Genomic DNA, 22,484 nt, shown 5'->3' with positions numbered 1-22,484 from the left:
GACTAACAAAGGCAGAACAATCTGTATCTTAAGATCCAGGACCGCTAATGCTCACATTGATTTTAATCTTGCTCGGAATAAAAAGTTCACATTTTTGGAAAGTTTAACTTGAGAATCTTAGTTGTTTAAAAACTGACAGTGACAGAAATACTTCTAAAGCAAAGTTTAATGGAATGTTTGAGAATACATGTAGGGATTTGTGTTTATTTTTTCATTCTAACATAGTAAATGGCCAGCAATATTTTCATGAATTTTACAGCTGTGACAAATGTTAAAGCAGCATCAGTTTTCTTTTTTAAATTGGTCATATAAACAAAGGACTTCAAAAGACAAACCAAACCTACTGTATACAGAAATGACTAGACAATAATGGAGGGCTGAAATTCACCACTCCAGCTCCACTGGGTATTTTCCTGTGAGGCAGGCTGTACAGTGGCCAATTCTAGTGGTCTTAGTGGTGGAGCTGATCCTCTCGTCTTTTCCATGCGACTCAATCCCACCTTGAACAGCAGATAACAGGCCTTCAACGGACAGATAGCGCACACTTGTAGCACCTGTTCAAAATAAAGGAGGGGAGGATATCTGTTTAAATAGTTTGGATGTGAAAGTATTTTTATACTATATATTAATCTGTGTTATGGAATATTGTTTTCTCCACATGATTTAAAAATGTTAATGTCTTGCATTTGAGTTAGTCTCACATTTGCCTCTTCTTTCAATAAAAAAAACATACTGGCCTATATTCTGATTGAATTATTCTGATTTGATTTCTATCAATTAAAACAGATTAAGAATAGTGAGATTTTCATTCACATGTAATCTTGGACTTATACATTTACATCTTGCAATTAAACTCAGAACATAGAAAGCCTGAATTATGACATATTTTTGGTCAAATTTGTTCAAATATGTTTTATAATTATTTTTTGTGAAGTTTATTTATAAACTAATTTCAAGAGGATCATGTGCTTTTGATTGCTTGCAGCCGGTCTCGCACTATTCAATTTATGATTCACCAATCAGAGGATTCCAGAGCCACTATAAATACCCTAACATATGACAGCCATCTTCATTTTGAAGAATCCCCCTTTCACCCCTACTACTCCTCTTTTCCTATGGGTGACACGGTGGCACAGTGGTATTTGGTGGATGTCACCATTGACATGCTCCTAGTAAATAGTTATCTCTTACGAGCAATCACTATCTGTTCATTAACTACAGCAGGCGAGTTCTCGAGATCTACCTGAGCTCAAACTCCCCTTTCGCCTTGCAAACAGGAGGTATCCCTGGGCTTGAGGATCTTATGAGCTCAGGGCTCTCTTCTGGGACAGCATGCTAAACATGCTTTATAATCAATCATCAGATAAGTGTGAACTCTTGAAATATAATTGAGTTAATAAGCCATCTTGCACTGAGTGTACATCTGACCATTAAACTCCAAATATAAAACTGCTTTGTCTTTATTTAAATCTTGTGGTTTAAACAAGCTTCAGGAGAGATTAAATTTTAAAATCTTAGAGATAAAGCAAATTCTCTGCATTTCCACCTACCAATATAACCAGCTATATCCTTAAACTCTGGTTTGTTTGCAATTAGCTCTTCTTTGGTAGGAATGTTGATTCCCATGTAACATGGGAACCGGATGGGAGGAGATGCAACTCGAATATGGACCTGTCATTTAATAAGACACAACCAAGATGTTTCAGTGAAAAAAAGACCAAACCGGCAACAATCGAGCAGTGATCCAAAAGTATTTTACCTCTGTTGCCCCTGCTTCCTTCAGCAGTTTTATAATAGGTGAAATAGTGTTTCCCCTCACAATGGAATCATCAATGAGCACCACTCGTTTGCCAGCAAAGTTGTCAGTCAATGCCCCGAACTTCTTGGCCACTCCAAGCTGACGCAGGCGAGTGTTTGGTTGAATGAAGGTTCTACCCACATATCGGTTTTTACAAAGCACCTCTACATACGGAAGGCCAGACTAAAAGTGACAAAATTAAATGTAATGAGTGACTAAAAAAACATTAAGACATTTACAGTATCCTTAATACTCACTTGTTGTGCGTATCCTAATGCTGCAGGCGTGGCTGATTCTGGAACAGTGCTGACCACATCAGCATCAGTGGGAGCCTCAATGGCCAACTGACGCCCACAGCGCTGCCTCACTGTGTACACCATCTGACCTGTAACAAACAAACAACACTTACTTCACCTAGTAGTAGATCTTTATCCCAAGAAAAAATTATTGAATACGACACATTTTATTTTTAACATTCAAAATGTTGATTAGATTTAAAAAGTTTTTCCGTTTGTTTATTTTTGTGACAGCAAGGCTGAGTGTACATGGGTCATTAACCCAGTCTTCATGTGACATCTCACATGATCCTTCAGAAATCATTTCAATATGCTTATTTTCTGCTCAAAGAGCATGAATTGTGATTAAATGTGCTGGATATTATTGTTTTGAAACAGTAAATGTATGATTCTTTAACATATAGAAAGTTAGTGGAAATAGAAATAGCTACCAAATATACAAACATCTCATTTTTGATCATTTTAAAAGGGTAATTTACTTGTGGAAATATTGCCTTTAAAAAACATTAGCTGTCTATGGATGTAACTGGCAATATTTTAAAAAGACAGAAAAAGGGGCTTCAGTATCTCTTTTTGGCAAAAAAAAAAAAATTAGAAAACTGAGTATACAAAAATGTGGAAGTATGATTTACAGTTTTAATAAAAGCATTTTTCATCATATGATGGGCTTTAACTAGGCCCACACGGAATCGGTTGGTGTAGAGTTCTGCAGATTTGTAGCCCATCATTAATTCGGTTTTATTAACTTGAGTAAATGTGTGCAAATATATATTTATTCAGTTTTTTAATTAATTACAGTAACATTATTGACTGTGAAAATGTTAATCTGATTTATGTACAATGCAGTTAGTACAGTAATATTTACTGTCTTTTAGTAGATATATGAGAGACTTGCTTTGTTTACCAAATAAAGTAAATCTAATTGGATTTGCATTTTAAACATTAAATAAAAGTTAAAAAGATATTATTTTTTAATTTGACATATTAGGGTTTTAGTTATGATACTCCCAAAATCATTCCGCAGAAATCCGCCGATTTTTACCAAAATTCTCTGCGAAAATTGCAAAAAACGTCAGCAGATTCCGTCTGGCCCTGGCCCAAACTACAACCACAGTTGGTGCATTGTTGATTGCTGATATTTTTTAATAATACAAAGCTTTGTCCCTGTATTCACAAACCTTCAACTTGACATTATGAACTTGCCTTCAAACATGGAGTCTGGCCTGGCGAAGTAAACATATTCAAATATACAAAATGCAGGAAGATCTCCTTCTGGTCGTGGCACAACACTTAGACTCTCTACACCATTTTTTGATATCTGGACAATCTCTCCAGGCTTTACTTCACGATAATACCTGCCAAAAAATAAAAACAAGCAATAAATAAAAACAACAAAAAATGCAGTAGCTGTGTGGACATAGAGAGCCTTAAGCATGTAAAATGCACTGATAATATTCAAATCTGAGCAAAACATACTTTGCTCCAATAGATTGAAAGCTACAGGACTCAGATGAAACCACCCAGCCTTCTGTGTCTGCTTCTCCAGCACCTACAGTGGGGGAAAATCATTTTAATAGCAATGTCAGCATCAAATAATGCAGGAAACAAAAATAAACTATAACATTTGTCAAACTAACTGATAATATTAAAGTTACTTGTTGACAAACTGAATATTTCTGATTAGAAGTAAGTGAAGCTTTTTATTGCATGTTCTCAAATCCAACACAAACTAGACCCAAACTCAGAGCAGATGCAGGGAAATCTTCAACTTAAACCCTTTTAAATCCCACACCTGAGCTGTGCAGTTTGGAGATTGGCACTAAACGTCCGATACAGAGAGGTCTGTTTCCATAGGGGTCTCTCACAGCATAGATCACATCTTTATACATCACAAGCAGCGAGTATGATGTAGGCGTCTCTGTCATGAGGTTTTTAATACTGAGAAGAGCAAACAAATGCATTAAAATAAAGAACCCTAGTAGTGAACTCAATTTAGTAATCAGAAAGATTGGCAGGGATTAATGAGTGAATGATATAAATGGTAATTCAATCACATGTGCAGAACCTACCGAGCGACCCAATCAGGATTGTCGAGTTCCTCCATGGGTGGAGTCAAAGCAAGGAGCTGGGTGATGAGTTCACTGTCTGAACAGGTGGACAGACCAACACCATGGCGCATAACCTACAACACACAAATAGAATTCATCAAGTAAATAAATAAATCTATTCCAGTATAGTTCTGTGCTGTGAGGGGTTCAGCCCTCAATGACCTGTGCAGCCTGAAAAAAATGCTGGCTTCAAATGTTAAATGTTCAGCATTAGGCTGACAAACACGTACCTCTTATTTATGTCATTCATAGAATGACCAAACATTGTAAAAACTAAAAATAATACACTCATATAAAAGTACCATTACTTGCCCCTAAAATATAGTGCAAGCAGAGTAAAAGTATCTGGTCTAAATACTACTCAAAGTATGAGTAAAAAGTAGTCCTTCTAAAAGTACTCAAGAACAGTGAGTATTATGCTGTGAAAAAAATATTTCAACTTATACTGCAAATCAAAATAAAAAAGTAGCTACTTTTCCTAAATACAAGTTAAATTATTTAGCATTCATCACAATTTGAGATTAATTTAATGTGAAACCTCAATACATTAATATATAGACCTAAAATAAGCAGTCAAAAGCAGTTTGATGTGGTTACATGCGGAGCAAAATCTAAAAAAAGAAAAAAAAAAGAGAGGCAAAAAAAATCTGGTGATATGTTATTCTTGTTATGCACTTTGAATCCTGACTAACAAGCTACAAGTTTCTAGCAGTTGGTGCTACCAACCAAGCTTGTGCAGCACTGATAGAAGACATGCAATTTGTGCATGTATTTGAAAACAAAACATTCTGTAGTGCATTTAGTTACTGTTTAAAGTCTGCTTGAAGCGAAAGTTAAGATTGTGGTTTTAATCTCATAATGTGATGTACATAACATTCAAATGGTTCCTGAAATGAGAAAGAAATATATAGGGCAGTGCATAGTTTTGTCTTTTGGGAACTGATTGGATTACTGGCCGTAGGCCAAATAAAGAAAGATTGACGAATGGAATATCTGCTGCATTTATAAAGCATTTATAGCTGTCTGATGCAGATTTTTTATGCCCAATTTGATTGAATGAGAAACATAGGTTTTATTACTGAACTTAGCCAATCACAATGACTGCAGATTGAAGGTACATAGTGCATTAAATGTAGCAGTAAAACTACACACTTTTTTAAACTACATTTGCAAAGTAAAATTCCTGAGAAAAAACTAAACTTAAGTAATTTGAGTATTTGTAATTCATTACTATACACCACTGGTGAAGTCCATTCAGAAAAACTAAATTGTAAGACACTGATTTAAAAAAACAAACAATCAGTTTACAATTTATAGTATGAGCTTGAGCAAAATGTATTTTTTGTTTCAGATCATAAACTACTAAACATAAACTTCCAAATGTAAAACATTTTCCATAAAATAAAAACATGCAATTTTTTTAGGTATTATATTAACTTTTTGACATCACAATGCTAAAGTTACCTTCAGAAGAGTTTAAAAAGCAATACAATTTGAGGAACTCATGAAAACATTATCTCCAAATGTCATTTGTCAAAATTTCTGCACTTTTCTTTTAATCTATAACCTAATCTTTTTTTTTTTTTTTTTTTTTAAATCTGTAGCTTTTTACAATTACATTCATACCAAATCTAGGGAAAGTCAATTTTTAATTGGTTTCTAAAAGTACACTAAGCAAACATCCGATCAATGACACTGACTCCATTTACAGTATATGTAAATAAGGACATTATGCCCCGTTTGAGGATTGTACACGGAGAAACTTTAACAGGCTTAACTGACTAAGTATTGCAGTGCTGCAGTGAAGTAGAACAGATTGCATATTTTTTATCTTTAGGATAGATAACATACTGTATGCTAAATTGTGTTTTTTTTAAAGATACTGTAAATTGTGACATCATATTGTAAGTATTAGTGTCCATAAAAACTATGCATACTCAAAGTCTATTCTGAATGCATCTTGAAAAATCAAAGCCCACCTTCTTGCGCAGTGCGGAGGCATTGACCAGTTCTCCATTGTGTGCCACTGCAATCTTGCCATGCAGGGTGTCTACAACAAAAGGCTGGCAGTTATGCAGCTCTGAGATGCCCGTGGTGGAGTACCGTGTGTGTCCAATGCCAAGGTTACCATAGCGCAGTTTCAGCAAATCCTCTGGTTTAAAAGCTGTATTCACTAAACCCATTCCCTGAGTAGGAGAGAGTGAGGAGCAATTATGTCAGGCATGTCTAATCTTGAATTCACTGCAGTATGTTGACATATGTTGGCCCACGGGAGAGGAACAAATCATATTTGCAGTGGGGAATAGATGCTTTATACATTGAAATGTTGTTATTCCTGCTGCATTACCTTCAGGGTGGAGAATGTTGGGGGGTTTGTTCCAGTACTTGTGACAATTCCAGCACTTTCCTGACCCCTATTTAACACAGAGTATAGTAACTTGATCAAATAAATGAAACCATGGCAATCCCATACAGACTAATGATGCCGTGGCAACATTCAAAAGGCACCTTAAAACACTAGAAAAAGGCCACTAAACTTTTGAATGGTAGTGTATACTGACATCCAAAGGTGTGGATGTTGCAAAAACTAAAAATTCAGCTGTCAGGAACATTTTAAAAACACCTTTTTACAATCACTGTGTTTATTTGACACAATTAAAAAAGTGTTTTGGCCACTCATTTACATATAAATGGCTTTTCAGGGCATATAGAAACCTATGTCATTTGCATGTTTATGGATTACAGCATTTTCAGTCTTTTTCAAAGTTAGCTATTACCTCATTGTAAACCTACACATTTAGTAATTGAGTGAAAGAAGGGCAGTAACTAGTCATGTAATCTCAACATGATAGCCTCCATGAAAACACCCACTCCATGTAAAACAAAAGAGGTTTTATTAAGCTTCTCATATGATTGGGATCTGTAAGTGTAAAGACTTAAAAAAAACTATTATATATTTATAGTTTATATAATTTTATATAATTTGGGGGTGTAACAGATCACTGATCACAACTCGCAGTTGGGTACATGTGACCTGCGGATTATTTTTTTTTTTACTTTACTAAAATTTGTAACAATCAAAGGGAGATTGCCTCTCGCTTCATTCAAATCACATGTACGAAAGCATTTAAGCTTTCCTGTAAAATATAATGATGATGGATATATATATATATATATATATATATATATATATATATATATATATATATATATATATATATATATATATATATGTATGTATGTATGTATGTATGTATGTATGTATGTATGTATGTATGTATGTATGTATGTATGTATGCATGCATGCATATATATATATATATATATATATATATATATATATATATATATATAAACGTCTTTTAAAAAAATATTTTTAAAACAACTGCAAACTAGTGGCGTTTGTTCAAGTGATACTGCAGTTGTGAACCATTAGAAACATGTTTTGGCAAGACTGGATAAAGAAAAATCTGTCACTCCCTTTCTCCCACCTTTCCCACCAACAAAATCGAAATCAAGCTAGATCTGTTTTATATGAGTGAATGACTGCACAAAGTGTGACTAAAGCAGATCAAACCGGTTTATGTGAAGTGGTAAGCCAGAGAAAGAGGGGGGAGGGAGAGAGAGAGACGGAGGACAGAAACACAGTGAGCACAGGGTGAAACACAGAGACTGAAAGCACAAGGCTATAATGTACACACAGCTCATCCCAAAAGATGAGACCAAATAACCAGAAAAGACATTCAGAATAGATGTGCTGGAGTAGCCAAACACATCTGAGCCATTTCCACGTGTCTTATTGAGAATGATCGACGCAGCAAGTGTAGCTCGTTCGCCAAGCCACTTCTCACATTTCCTCCCCCGCCCTCCCCTGACACACACAGCTTAAGCCAGTCATGAGGCTGTTCTCGGTCACATGGTCGCTTTTAACTGGCTCAGTCGTCTGGTTGCCTTGGACACTGAGCTTAAAGTCAACAGGGAGGGGGAGAAGAGAGGATAAAGGCAGAGGCGCACCAACAGAAGCCATTTCTAGGAGAGCTTAGAAACATGGAGCCTGAAACAGACCCACAAAGGCACGCTGGAGAGGACAAGAGACAGAGGGACACAGCTGGTCACTGGAGAGGAGAGGAAGTGAAAACTCTGCTCACAGTGTGGAGGGAAAGACTAGCCTGGGAAGAGGAAGAGAGCAGGGCCAAGTATGAGGCCATCTCAAGCCGCCTAAGAGAGCTTGGTGTGTGTAAAGACTGGCTTGAATGCAAGGCCCAGAGTAGGAGAATGGCTCTTCCAGACTGGAGGCCACCGCAGGGCATCTACAAACGATCTGCTGCTGATAGCAGGACGCCAATCCAAAGGCCTTACATGACAGAAGAAGAGCCCACGACTGGCAGAAGAGAGGAGGCTACTGCAGTGCCAGGTCTTCAGGAAGGTAATATTCGCACGATAATAAAAGCTACAATTATCAATTTACACTTTCAGTTTAGGATAAATAAAATTTAATGTTTTTAAAAAATAGCTAATTTGAACAATACAAATTAAATAACGCAAGTTTTATAATTGTTTTCCTCATAAAAATAGTTATCACATCTCTTGAAACCAACAGAGCCTCAATATGACTTAAAATGATGATATACTTTTCATTTATTTAAAATGAGACAAACAAGTCATTATAATAAGCATCTACAAAAAAAAAAATAGATCACACGAAAAAAAATATTAGTTTTTCCAGTTGACCTCACAAGACGGAGGTTATATTCTAGAAACACCTGGATTCTAAAAGGTAGCATAACTTTTAAAAGCTCTTGGCATGAAAAAAAAAAATCAGTAAAAACCTTCATTGTGTCTTTCTGGGTAGAAATTGTGAGTTAAAAACCCACCTGGTGGTTCCCATTAAGCCCCATTGTTTACACTAAATGTTCCTCTGCCTAATGTTGTCAAACCTGTTAAGCGAGAACTATCTGTTTCTAGGTCTGGAAGGAGGCAGACACTGGTCTGACAAGGAGGTTCGAGCTCTCCTTACTGTTTGGGGAGACAAGGAGGTTCATAAACAGCTCCAACGCTCCCACAGAAACAAGGCCATCTTTCAGGAGATGGCACACCGGCTGGAGCGCCAACATGGCGTGGTGCGAGACTGGAGACAGTGCCGCACCAAATACAAGAACATGAAATATGATTACAAAGTCAGCAAGAGTCAAGGCCGGCCAATAAGGTTCTTTGCTGAGCTTGATGCAATAATGCAGGGAAAAGAATTTGAGGGTAGATTTGAGGATGATGAGTCACCTAGGAATATACCAAACAGGGATCACCTGGCCATGAGGCGTGAACCTATGGAAGAGCAGGTTATCAAGATTGATGATGGTTAGATTTCCATTATCAACTGCAATAATACTAAAAAGCCAAATGGTTGAAGTACTAAATGCAAAATTTTACTTATTCCATCTTTCTTTTAGATGAAAGTCTAGCAGAGATGCAAACTATGATGAATGCTGCCACTCACCCACTGATCCCAAGAGATTCAAGTGAGTTCCAGTGGAAACTGACAAAGACAAATGTTGTTTAAAAACCAAATTCCTCAAACACCTTGTTTCTTTTTCAGCGTCAACATCAGCATCTGCAACTGAGATGAATGTCATCACAGTGCATGACTCGGGGAGAAACTGGAGTGAGGATGAAGTGGCTGCACTGCTTCAAATATGGGCCGAAGAAGGAATTCAACGACAGCTTCAGGGCTCAACCAGAAATAAAGACATATTTGTGCAGATTTCACGCAGGCTTCTTCAGCAGGGTGTGGAACGGGACTGGAAACAATGTCGGACCAAGTACAAAAACCTGAAGTATCTCTACCGCTCTCTGCAGAGAGGAAAAGCCGATATCGGAGATCCTCGCCGTGTCATGAGGTTTTACGAACAGTTGGACACACTTTTATCCAAGCCTACTAGAAGTCGAATGAGTTACGCAGAGTTTTCTGAAACAAATCGTTTACGAAGGAGCTCCAGGATGATTACTCCACCATCATTTGAGGAGCCCTCAATGGGTGGACTTCCACAGGAAAACAATGACATTGATGCAGTTAGATTTGACCAGCCACCCATGGATGAGGCACCTTTAGGTTCTCCTGCCACTTCTGCAAGGGTCTTTCAGAGCCAGGCTGAGATCCAAACCTTTTTAACAAGATCAGAAGAAGCATCAAATGTCGAATTTGAGATACCTGTTGTGAATTCCACAATAATGAGGACAACTGGCAGCCCTCAGATAGAATATGAGCAGCATCTTTCCTCTGACTCCATCTCTGCTGTTATATATGATGACAGTAATAAGTACAGAAGGATTTCAGGTAACAAAATTGATTTAAAAGTGGTTCCTAACTGGTTTTACATCAGATCTGACACATCATGTGGCAGCTCAAAGCACGATCAAATTGGTTAATCAAATAAAAGTAAACTAAATGCAGCAAAGTAACAGTCATTTAAATAAAATATTATTATTTACATTAAAAACAGTATTTCATTACACAAAACTTTCTTAAAGCAATATCTCTATTCTAGGTGATTTTCATGTGAGTGAATGACGCAATCTGTCCATGCTGGCATTTTCAACCATGTGATCTGAATTTGTTCCAAATTTATACAGAATTATACACAAATGCTTCACAAACTACAAGTTAATATTATTTTGTTATCCTAAAAACATGCCAAGGGTCCTGACCATTTTTAGTCATGGCCCTACAGTTGAAAACCACTGCATCACACCATGCAAACATACATAATGTGACTTTTATTTGTCTTCTCTCAAAACGTGCAAACTGAACTGCATATATTTTCAATGTAGACAACGGCGACCCATCATACACAAGAGGAGAGCATGAGCCGGCTAGAAAAGGGAAAAAGAGGAAAGCTGCAGATGAAGGTTTTTCATTACATTCTTCTCTTTTTAAAGACAAATTGTCAGAATCAATCTTGTGACTTCAGTTTGACTAAGAGAATCAAGACAGGAGCAAGAATGAATTCATAAGGATACATGGAATGCATTTAATATCATTAAGAAGTGATTTAATTTATAGACAATCCAACAGTGGCAAAACAATCTTGCACCTTTCTGAAAGTTTAAATGAAAATCAATAAATGGGAATCATGACGATATAATGATTTATATAAAGAGTGGCATATTAAGAAACTGTGGAAAAACATTCTTTGACCCATTTAACACTGTTAACTATATCTTGTGTGTTTAGGAGATCGTTTGCTTTGCAAACAGTTTCATCAGAGCACAGACGATGGAGAAAGCAGCACAGATTGGTCAGAGAATATAGACTTCCAATGCAAAGAAGAAGACGATCAATACTTTCCGATCATGGAGATCACATCTGTGTGTTCAATGGCATCTAATGCAATCACGTCTGAACAGTCGGTGAGACTCAGAACAGTGGAAGCTTATTGATTTGTGATTCTATTGCATAGCAGCAGGGTTTTGCAGACAGTTACTGAATGTGATTAACTTAAATACATCAGGATTTATAAAACTTTTTATCTTTAGGCAATCAAGATTAGCCAATTGCAAAAATCAAAACCACGGGCAGATTAACACAGATAAAATGATGTAAATCAGCCAGAGATTATTCACTGGGGTTAGCTGAATTAAGCTGATGTTCCAGCAGACACACTAAATAATGCGCCAAAATAATCTAAAAATTAACAATAACTTTAAAAACATTAAACCAGTTTAAATTAAAGGAATAGTTCACCCAAAAATGAAAATTTACTAACAATTTATTCTCCCTCAGGTGATTCAAAACCTTTGTGAGAGTTTTCTTCTGTTGAATGCAAAATAAGTTACTTTGAAGGAAGCTGAAACCGGTAAGCATTAACTTCCATAGTAGGAAAAACAAATACAATTATTACAGGTTTCCAGCTTTTTTCTAAATATTTTCATTTGTGTTCAACAGAAGAAAGTCAAACAGAATTGAGACAGCTGAAGGATGAGTAAATGATGACAGAATTTTTAGTTGAGTTAACAATCCCTTATGTATTTATAAAAGTACTTAAATTTGCTTTAAAAAAACCCCGGAGAGCTTTGTTTTTTAACTAGACATGTTTACATGTAACATTTTTCTAAAAGTGTTATCTTATGATCTGCTGAGACTTACGGATGGCAATGACACAACTTATTGAATTTTGGGCTCTCTACGCTGACTGGGGTCAGAGATGGGTGGTCCTTTTGTTTTAAAAGGCTAAAACAAATTCAAATCATAATTGAATTGTTTCTTGGTTTAGATGCAAATTAGGTCTAAATGGTCCATACTAAAACAGTCTAAGGGTTTCCTGGTGTTAACTGTTTCAAGATGGTCTTCCACCATATTCTTTAACTATATAAAATGCAATAGAAAAACCTGCCAATGTTGATAGCAGCAAACCAGTATATACTGGTTCAGGTTATATTTTGATAAGGTTTTTTCGCTGTTTGTTTGTTATAGTACAGAAACAGTACATGCAAAACAATACACCTCAAGTTACATTACAGGGACCAGCAACTTTTACACTTACCTGTGCTGTAAAGCAACAAGTCCAAGTGTCAGAATCTGCGCGACCTCCAGTTGTGTTGGCCATTCGCCCGCCGCCACACATCCGAACACCCCGCACTCCTCTCCGATGCCCGACTCCTCAAACTCCATGTCCTCGTCTCAGTGGAGCTCACTGGGTTGGTAGTGTTAGTTAGCGTGTTTCCACGCTGGCTAGAGTCACCCGAAGCACGTGTTTCCTCGCACAGCGGAACACGCAGAAGAGGATCTGGCAACCCAGCAGCTCGTAAGACCAAAACACCAGTTTAAAAATCCAAGTTAGAGCAGATGGATAATAAAGTTGTTGTTGTTTTTTTGTCCAAGAAAAGCAATTTTTGTCAAATCGATAACACAAAGTCGAAACTGCTCAATAGCTTGCGTCACGCGCCCAAACTTCAATGCAGTTATAAAGAAGTGTTGTAGGGAGAATGTTTGCGTCTAAACATTATCATTCAATAGATAAAACGTCTATATTCCAAAAGCATGCAGATTAAGATTCTGTCCACGTGGTGAAGATGGCATTACTCTGATTGGTTTTTATGAATCGGCAGAGTGTCGTAACGCTTTACTCTCGTGAAAATAAATGAGTTGAGTCTCACCCCTCACCCTTCTTCTTCGTCGAACTTTATAATAAGCCTTCATCTCAAGCACAGCGCGCGTGTCTTAAACCCGAGCACACCGAATAAAGTTCCTCATCATTTATTTTATTTTGCAGGAAAAACAAATCCCAGCAAGAATGTCTACTGCAACAGGTAAGTTAGAGTTTATTCTTCTGCTCGATTGTTTCTGTGTGCACCATGTTTAGATCCGTGCAGTTGCGCAGTGAATATAAAATGTTCCCATGTGGCACGATTCATTGTTCGGTTCTTATGTTTTATGGTAGATTCGTAAATCACAATAGTTAATAATACTAGATATACTATTATGGTAGCAATTATTATATGGTAGTGTAATTAGCTATGTAAGATGAGTCATTCTGAGGCCAAATAAATAAATTTTTGTGTAAATAAATCTGTTCTTGGACGTAAAGAAAGAAAAATTCTTGGAAATGTAGCCCTTGTTTGTTTTTGTTTTTTCATCTTCTTCTAAAAAATTATTATGAATTAAAATGTAATTGCTTTAACCCATTACCTGCTCCATCAAGAAAAAAAATTGGATTGCATTAACACCTAATGTCACTAGGTAACACACTCAGTGCATTTTTTCCCCAACATATCCCATAATTTCTAAACAATCAACCTCTACCAAATGGTTGATATGTTGGTATATGGTAAAGGTACTGGAATTAATCCATATTTTATGAAAAAAATTGAAAATATAAAGTTTAAGACCAAGTTCTTTACAAACGATCAAAATAAAACATTTTTGAATAATAAATCTGATTTTTTTTAAGTATGCCATACAATATTTCAGATTCCCATTTAACATGATTTTGCTTTTATTGTAAAAAAAAAAAAATCAAGTGTTGTATTGCAACAGAATTATCTTTGTTTTGATTTTTTTTTTATTTTGTAAACCAACAATGCTGTGCAGTGCAAACCATTATTTAAAACAGTCATTCTTTAAATGACTTTAACAGTCATTATTTAAAACAGTCAAAATATGGTCAACCATTTGGTAGAACAGGCAGGTGAAGGAATAAAGTGGGAAGTAGTTTAACAATCAAGAAAAAAACAATTACATTTAAAAATTAATAAATAAAAAATACCCAAAGTAAAGCATTTGAAATAAAATTATAACATTATAACTTTTTGAAATATTACAAATCATTAGTTGTTCTTCTGTTTGCTCCTTCTGATCTAAAAATCAATTGTGTTAAAAAAAGTGAAAAGGTTTTAAGAATGTTTTCTAATTCTTCTACTAAATGGCAAAAAACCTTACAAAGTTGATTACATCTCATTAATTTGCTTAACATTTTTACATTAACAATATTTTTCAATGCAAATTCTTTACTTTTTTTGTTCTTTCAATAAAGACATTTTAACTATTGTTGCAGTTTTAAAATGATTGACACACTGCTCTCTAGTGGCAACATTTATTTTATCTTACCCATGTGTCTGCCTTCACTACAAGTTTCTACGTTTTGCATGTTAAAATCTTATTTATGTGATCAATTAATGTGTGTTGTTACTTTGGCTTTTGTGTAGAACTAAAACTAGGTCAAAAGCTGAATGAGGGGAAGACCAAGCAGATCTTTGAGATTTTGGATGAGCCGGGTCATGTCCTGGTCCAGTCTAAAGATCAGATCACCGCGGGCAATGCGGTTCGGAAGGATCAGATGGAGGGCAAAGCTGCTATTGCCAACAAGACCACCAGCTGTGTGTTTAAACTTTTACAAGATGCTGGTGAGCTGCTTTTTTTGGTCATTTCAGTTTCTAAGTTTTTTTAAGTGTGTATCTGGACCTTCAAGAGGAAAACGGAAAGAGATGTCAGAGGTCTCTAGATGACATTTGCTTTAAAATAGTTCCTCAGCAATTTTAGTAAATTGAAGCTGGTGTGTGCACCATGTGCTGCTCTTGAGTTTTTTACTGTCTTGTGACTTCCACACTTCCTTTAATTAAACTCGATAATACACGCATGCTGTGTTGAGGATAGTAGGACTGCTGTTTTAGTTACACCATGTGAAAGTGTATCATTTATCAGAACATTACTATTATCTACTTGAAAGTGCAGCTAATGAACCAGAACATTAAGCGTCTACTAAAATGATGCACCAAGTAATGCGAATAATTTCCTTCAGGGCTTAAGACCGCATTTGTCAGGCAGCATTCTGACACTGCATTTGTGGCATCTCGATGTGAAATGATACCCATTGAATGGGTCTGCAGACGTATCGCCACGGGTTCCTTCCTCAAACGCAACCCTGGGGTTAAAGAGGGCTACCGCTTCACTCCTTTAAAAATGGAGATGTTTTTTAAGGTGAGGATTTGATTTTTAGGAATAAAGTCTTTATCACATATCAAATGTAATTCCATGGCATTTCACATTCTGATCCACTACTCTCTTTTTTTTTTATCTACTATTATGTTTTGCTCAGGATGATGCCAATAATGACCCTCAATGGTCAGAAGAGCAGCTGTTGGCAGCTGGTTTTGACCTGGCTGGACTGACTATTGGTCGCTGTGAGGTGGACATCATGAGCAAAAGCACTGTGGCCATTTTTGAAGTCCTGGAGAAGGCTTGGGCCACCCAGGACTGCACGCTGGTGGATATGAAAGTAAGAAACCTGAGTGAAACCATAAATTACAGTAAAGTTATAACAGTAATGACACAAAAGAGAAAACCATGATGTTCCTTATTATTGTAAAGATCAGATCACTTCATTGCAAACATATTTTACACATATACACACCACCTTTTTTACAGGACACTATAAATTGTATAACTGCAGGTTAACTATGTACAGTTGAGGTCAGAATTATCAGCCCCCCTGTTTATTTTTTCCCCAATGTCTGTTTGACGGAGAGATTTCCTCAGCACATTTCTAAACATAATAGTTTTAATAACTCATCTCTAATAACTGATTTATTTTATCTTTAACATGATGCCAATAAATAATATTTGCCTAGATATTTTTCAAGACACTTCTGTACAGCTTATAGTGACATTTAAAGGCTTAACTAGGTTAATTAGGTTAACAAGTTAATCAACAAAGGGTTTCTGTAGAATAAAAGCAACACCTGAAGACAAAGGTAGAGTCGTTAAAAACCTGCCCGTAGCATCTGCATCACTTTGGCTTAGCCTGTAGTCAGAAAGACAAAGGTTAAATGTCCTTCCTAGCTGGGATGTTAATGAAATTATATAATTAAAAACCAAAGAACAGAACTTTTCAGTTATATGTGGATTATTGTTCGTTTGAAATTAGATTATAAAAATGTATATTTCCACACTAGGCAGGGTAGGGTAATTAGTCAAGTTATTGTATAACAATGGTTTGTTCTGTAGACTATCGAAAAAAATATAGCTTAAGGGGGCTAATAATTTTGTCCATAAAATGGTGTTTAAAATTTTCAAAACTGCTTTTATTCTAGCTGAAACAAAACAAATAAGACTTTCTCCAGAAGAAAAAATATTATCAGACATACTGTGAAAATTACCTTGCTCTGTTAAACATCATTTGGGAAATATTTAAAAGAAATAAAAATTTAAAGGGGGGCTAATAATTCTAACTTCAACTGTATATGCAGTAGTCAACATTTGAAATAGGGCTGCATGCTATTGAAAAAAACTGACATTGCAATTTTTTCATTCACTGCGATTTATATATTGTAATATAAATGCAATTTCAGCAAATAACTTGAATAACTTGTGAAGAATTCATGATTTTAGATTGATTGGTATAATTCTGTAGAGCAGCATGTCTGCATAAAGTTTAATCAAAAAAGACAAGCAAAGTTAAATACAGCAGAGAAAAGATGCAAATAAACAAGGATTTATGATTTTCTGGAGTCAAACGGTGTTCAGAAACAGAAATTAAATAATCACTGTATAATAATAATAACACTGTATCATTTTAATTGAATAAAAAATGTACATAATGTACAATCAATATTTAAGCTACAAACAATTAATTTATTGTGCCCAAATAGCTTATATCTGCTTAATTCTTACAGTCAGGTCTTAAAAACACAAATGGAAAAACTTTGAGTCCGAGATTAAAATCTGAAATTTCTCCACTATGGATGTATTGTCTGGTCAACTATAATCTCAACTGCATAGCAGATCCCTGTGACTATTGTGAACTTGCACATTGCTTTATAGATGCTGAAACAATATATTGTGCAGCTCTACTTTAAAATGAATCAAAATTCTTCAAGAATCAGTGTTGTTTATTAGTTTTTACAACTTAATAAACAAAGAAGAGTTAAGTTGGAAAACAGAATGTTAATGTCCATCGTAAAGATGTGTAATCTCCATCATCTGTCATTTTAGATAGAATTTGGAGTAAATGTGACCACTAAGGAGATTGTGCTGGCTGATGTGATTGACAATGACTCATGGAGGCTCTGGCCAGCTGGGGATCGCAGCCAGCAGAAAGACAAACAGGTAAAGAGGCAAACATTTCGTCACCTTAGAATTATAAGGTTCTATCTGACATTTTTGTCAAAATTAAGTTATTCACATATTCTTATTAAATGACAACTTAGTTACATTATGGGATGTTTTTATAGGTTGTTTTACATTTCAAGACTTAAAAAAAAATCTACAAAGTTGAACTCTAGCTTATCTCTATAAGGGTCTTTCTGTGTGCCAATTAGCATTTTTTTGTGGTTTACACATTTCGCCGGACTGCTCCATTGACAACAGGAAACACCAGAAAGATAAAATCAGACCAAATCAGAGTCGGCTAAATTGAGACGTGTGTAAAGGTGATGAATCATTTAGAAGCATTTCTTGACATTGAGATTCATAAAAAAAAATTTCGGCTTAGTCCCTTTACTCAGCGGATGTCCTTCCAGCTGCAACCCATCACTGGGAAACACCCATACAGACTCAGTCACACACATATGCTATGGCCAATTTTAGCTAACCCAATTCAACGGTAGCGCATGACTTTGGACTTGTGGGGAAAACCGGAGCACCCGAAGGAAACCTACACAAACACGGGGAGAACATGCAAACTCCACACAGAAAGGCTCGAACCAGCAACCTTCTTGCTTTGAGGCAATCGTGCTACCCACTGCGTCACCGCATAGCCGACGACATTGAGATAAAATGTTCCATTTTACATTGTTGAAAAAGTAATATTAAATAAATTATTTAAAAAAAAAAATTAAATTATATATTAAATGTGAAGTTTTTTTGTTTTTTTTACATATAGTCAGTGACACACTTTTCAGTGTTTATTTAACTTATTTTCTCATCGTCTGTTTCTTTTTAAGTCTTTAAATTTGATATTAAGCATTGAAGTTTAAATAATTTAATTCATGGGTTATATAATTCAATAAATATAATTTAATAATTCATATAAAGCATAAAATGTAATAAATATTAACATATTAATTAGATAAAATTAACATTCGCACTGGAAACATTTTTTTTAGCACAGTCTTGTATTCTTAGTTTAAACAAGAAAAAATATTCATCCTAAAACATGAAATAAACATTATAGAAAGCAAAAGTTTAACTTTCTCAAGCATCCACATATTGTTACAACACCAACGTATATATTTTTAGGTTGTAGTTCTTGAAAAGTAATGCCTTAATGAATGATCTGCCAGATTAAACCTTCTAATTCCAAGCGGAAAATGACTTCTATCTGCATTTACTGTGTTTTTTTTTTTTTACTCCAATTTGCAAATGTAAGAGAACTTTGATAATTTACATTTAGAGAACCCTTAGGGTCTCTCTCATGTTAATGTATAAAAGAGAACTGTTACGCACATGTTGTTTGCTATATTGAATGCAAAATTTTTGAAGCTCAATATCTCAAAATCATTTAAAACGCAGATAGAACCTTTTAATTCTAAGGTGACGATTTGAATGTGTTAAAAAAAATTCCACCTTGTGCATAAAATAAATGTACACCATTTATGTAAAACTAGCAGCCACTAAGAGTCGCTAAGATATTATTCTGATGAAGCATGTGTTTTTCTGCTTTGATCAGGGTCTTTCTAGAAGCATGAGAGATTAATAGGAGTATGACTGACTGTCTGTTAAATGCTATGGTCTGTTTAGGTGTACCGTGACCTGAAAGAAGTCACTCCCGAGGCCATGCAGATGGTAAAGAGGAACTTCGAGTGGGTCGCAGAGCGAGTTAAGGTACCATGGTTTAGAAAATCATAATTTTTCATGTCTACATTTTCATGTGTTTCCACAATTTGGAGATATGGATAATACTATTCTTTTTCTGTGTATTTAAAATGACATAATTAAAACATGTTTGAGCAAATTAAATTATAAAGTGTCCAATTTATGACATTTTTATGATTTTTTTTTAATTGTCATAACTGCATCTTAAAGTAATGGTTATCAGTAAAATGAAAATTATGATCATTTTCTCACCCTAGTTTCTTTTTTCTGTTAAACACAAAGGAAGATATTTTGAAGAAAGCTGAAAATCTGTAACCATTTACTTTCATGGTTTGAAAAACAAATACTATGGAAGTCGATGGTTACAGGTTTCCAGCATATTTCAAAATGTCTTTTGTATTCAACAGAAGAAAGAAAATTTCATAAAGGTTTGAAACGAGGGTGAGTAAATGCTCACACAAAATCATAATTGTGTAAACTATGCCTTTGAGGTGAAAACCTTTAATTTTTAAAATGGGTCCAATCATTTAATGAGCTCAAACTCTGATTTTGAGTGCAATCCCTACATCATAAATCTATGAACAACCAATGAACCAAGTCCCTGTCCTAATTTGTAACTCCTTTAACACATGTCAAAACAGAGGAGAAACTATTTGTCCTTGCTTCATTGCAACTTTAAACAAGACTCAAGTGCTGAACAGGGTCTGCAGTCAATTTTACCTATTATAAATCACATGAAGAAGCTGAACATTAACAAAGAGCTCTGCAATCTGATGCTCTTTACTTTTTAGTTTACCTAGATAGTGGTTTCAGCCTTGTTAAACTTTGAAGACCTTAATGACCCCACCATCCCCCTTTCTCCAATAAAGGCCTTTTACAAAATTGAAACCAACCTTGTGTTTGTTTGTTCATAGCTGCTCCTGGAGTCCCAGGCGAGAGGAAGGGTGGTAGTTATGATGGGCTCCACCTCAGATGTGGCTCACTGTGAGAAGATCCGTAAAGCTTGTGCTTCATATGGCATTCCCTGCCACCTCAGAGTCAACTCTGCCCATAAAGGCCCTGATGAGACACTCCGCATCAAAGCTGAATATGAGGGTATGAAAATCCAAAAAAAAAACAATCTTTCCACTTTCCTCATTTCTCATTGCCAAGATAATTTGAAAATTTTGATTAGGATTGCTTATTAACTTATTTAACTGTTTTTCTTCTCAGGCGATGGAGAACCTACTATCTTTGTTGCAGTGGCAGGCAGAAGTAACGGCTTGGGTCCTGTGATGTCAGGAAACACTGCTTATCCAGTCATTAACTGTCCCCCTGTAACCCCTGACTGGGGAGCTCAGGACATCTGGTCGTCTCTTCGCATGCCTAGTGGTAGATTCATTTAAATATTTTAATGAAGTATTTTATCGACCGATTTTAACAATGATACGCAGTGCAGTTTTATTGTGCGCATTGCTAAACATTTCTCTCATTCTTACTTATTCAGGTCTGGGCTGCTCCACTGTTCTTTCTCCTGAAGCTGCTGCTCAGTTTGCAGCGCAGATCCTGGGTCTAAACAACCATTTGATTTGGGCCAAACTTCGTGCATCCATGCTGAACACCTGGGTCTCCCTGAAACAGGCTGATAAAAAGATGCAAGACTGCAGCCTTTAATAAACCATCCCTTTTTGCATTTCCAACTGATATTTTTGTGCACACAGCAGTCATTGCCTTTGACAAGCCTGTGTGAAATGCTGACCTAGAGTTTGTTTGCAATAACAACATTTCAAGTGTAAATCTATATCAATAAAACATTCCTCATTGACATTTGTCTCAAGTTATCTTGATTGTAATCCACATTCTAGAGATAAACGGTACTTGTAACTGACCTTGGTGAGTTGTTTAGAAAATATTGTTAACTCTTAACCCTTTTTGATGTATTGATTAACATCGAAAAACAGTAGTTATAAACTATGATCAGTTTACTAGCAAAACTTTGTTACCGACTAAGAAAGTATTTTTAATCCCACATGAAAAAAATACAGTAGTAATTTATAGTAAATACTACAGTGTTTTTAAGCATACTATAGTAAAGTACTTGCATCTGTTGTAAATCTATAGCAATATAGACAAATGACCCAATACTGTAGTTTTCTTTAACTATGGGATTTATTATACTACAAAACAACATTATTTACTGTAGTAAAACCTTAAGTACATTACAGTATTTGTCACAGGTTATCAGGGCACTATATAGTTACACTGTAAAACCCAATAAGTTAAGGTAACAAACCGTTTGAAGAAACTGATTGCAACAAACTATTTAAGTTCAAAAACTAATCCTAATGAGTGCTGTTAACTTAATCCATTTGAGTAAATGATGAAATTTGAGCACCAGAAAACCCAATAAATGGAAAGAACTCAAACTGAGTACTGTAAAACCCAATAATTTAAGGCAACTCAATCCGTTTGAGGAAATCGATTGCTACAAACTATTTGAGATCAAAAAACTAATCTATATGAGTACTTTGAACTTACTCCATTTAAGTTGAAGTAATGAGGTATTTAATGAACTCATTACCTTCAACACAGTTTGAAACTCTTCAAATGAGTAGATTTTCAAGTCAATTTTGGGTTAACTACACTCATTTCATTTGATCAAGTTGACTTGGGTTTTACAGTGTAGTACTGCAGTATGCTAAGGAAATCATTACTAAAGACTTGTAAATTCTATAATATACACAAAAGCCTTTAATACGCTTTACTACAGTATGGTGTTTACTTTTTACTATAGTATTATATAGTAGCTATGTAAATGTCAGTATGTCCATTGCTTTGCTGGAAACATTTAGTCTGACAGACGTATTACAATTGTACAGTTTTAAAAAGGACACATGTTGTTTCCCCGGTGTAATTTACACGTTTAACAAAACATCTTTTAAACTGAACTAAAGAGAAATGATGTGGTATATGCCTTTTAAATATTAATGAAATGCAAT

At 35.4% G+C, this 22,484-nt stretch overlaps 2 protein-coding genes across 7 annotated transcripts; one reads left to right on the top strand and one right to left on the bottom strand.

Moving 5' to 3' along the window:
* Positions 1 to 148: 148 nt before the first annotated feature.
* On the bottom strand, positions 149 to 13,218 carry ppat (phosphoribosyl pyrophosphate amidotransferase). Its single transcript, NM_001082877.2, is given in 11 exon segments — positions 149 to 554; positions 1,551 to 1,671; positions 1,760 to 1,981; positions 2,056 to 2,183; positions 3,298 to 3,449; positions 3,571 to 3,643; positions 3,887 to 4,032; positions 4,164 to 4,276; positions 6,182 to 6,388; positions 6,550 to 6,616; positions 12,740 to 13,218. Coding segments are annotated over 11 exon segments (1,527 nt in total). The 5' UTR covers positions 12,868 to 13,218; the 3' UTR covers positions 149 to 384.
* paics (phosphoribosylaminoimidazole carboxylase, phosphoribosylaminoimidazole succinocarboxamide synthetase) lies at positions 8,170 to 21,310 on the top strand. Of its 6 annotated transcripts, none has more exons than XM_068215380.1 (15): positions 8,170 to 8,628; positions 9,168 to 9,557; positions 9,650 to 9,718; positions 9,796 to 10,533; positions 11,028 to 11,105; positions 11,431 to 11,606; positions 13,469 to 13,505; positions 14,901 to 15,098; positions 15,494 to 15,672; positions 15,791 to 15,970; positions 17,686 to 17,799; positions 19,432 to 19,515; positions 20,421 to 20,601; positions 20,719 to 20,877; positions 20,993 to 21,310. In XM_068215380.1, exons 1-15 carry the CDS (start codon positions 8,250 to 8,252, stop codon positions 21,157 to 21,159), a joined length of 3,129 nt encoding a protein of 1,042 aa, XP_068071481.1. In that variant the 5' UTR covers positions 8,170 to 8,249; the 3' UTR covers positions 21,160 to 21,310. The 6 variants fall into 6 exon arrangements, 5 of the variants coding, with proteins under 5 accessions (XP_068071481.1, XP_068071482.1, XP_073788259.1 ...); XM_068215381.2 differs by having other exon boundaries at positions 11,431 to 13,000; XM_073932158.1 differs by lacking the exons at positions 8,170 to 8,628; positions 9,168 to 9,557; positions 9,650 to 9,718 and having other exon boundaries at positions 9,849 to 10,859; positions 10,928 to 11,105.
* The last annotated feature ends 1,174 nt before the right edge of the window (positions 21,311 to 22,484 follow it).

This window comes from Danio rerio, chromosome 20 (genome assembly GCF_049306965.1).
Source record: "Danio rerio strain Tuebingen ecotype United States chromosome 20, GRCz12tu, whole genome shotgun sequence".
Lineage (NCBI taxonomy): Eukaryota > Metazoa > Chordata > Actinopteri > Cypriniformes > Danionidae > Danio > Danio rerio.
This window is presented reverse-complemented; position numbering and strand designations above follow the sequence as displayed.

Excerpts from the sequence above, each read along its gene's own strand:
- paics (XM_068215380.1), top strand. The coding sequence starts at position 8,250 with ATGGAGCCTGAAACAGACCCACAAAGGCACGCTGGAGAGGACAAGAGA. Across the intron at positions 15,099-15,493 it reads TAAACTTTTACAAGATGCTG|GGCTTAAGACCGCATTTGTC; the intron begins GTGAGCTGCTTT and ends AATTTCCTTCAG. Across the intron at positions 20,602-20,718 it reads CATCAAAGCTGAATATGAGG|GCGATGGAGAACCTACTATC; the intron begins GTATGAAAATCC and ends TTTTCTTCTCAG.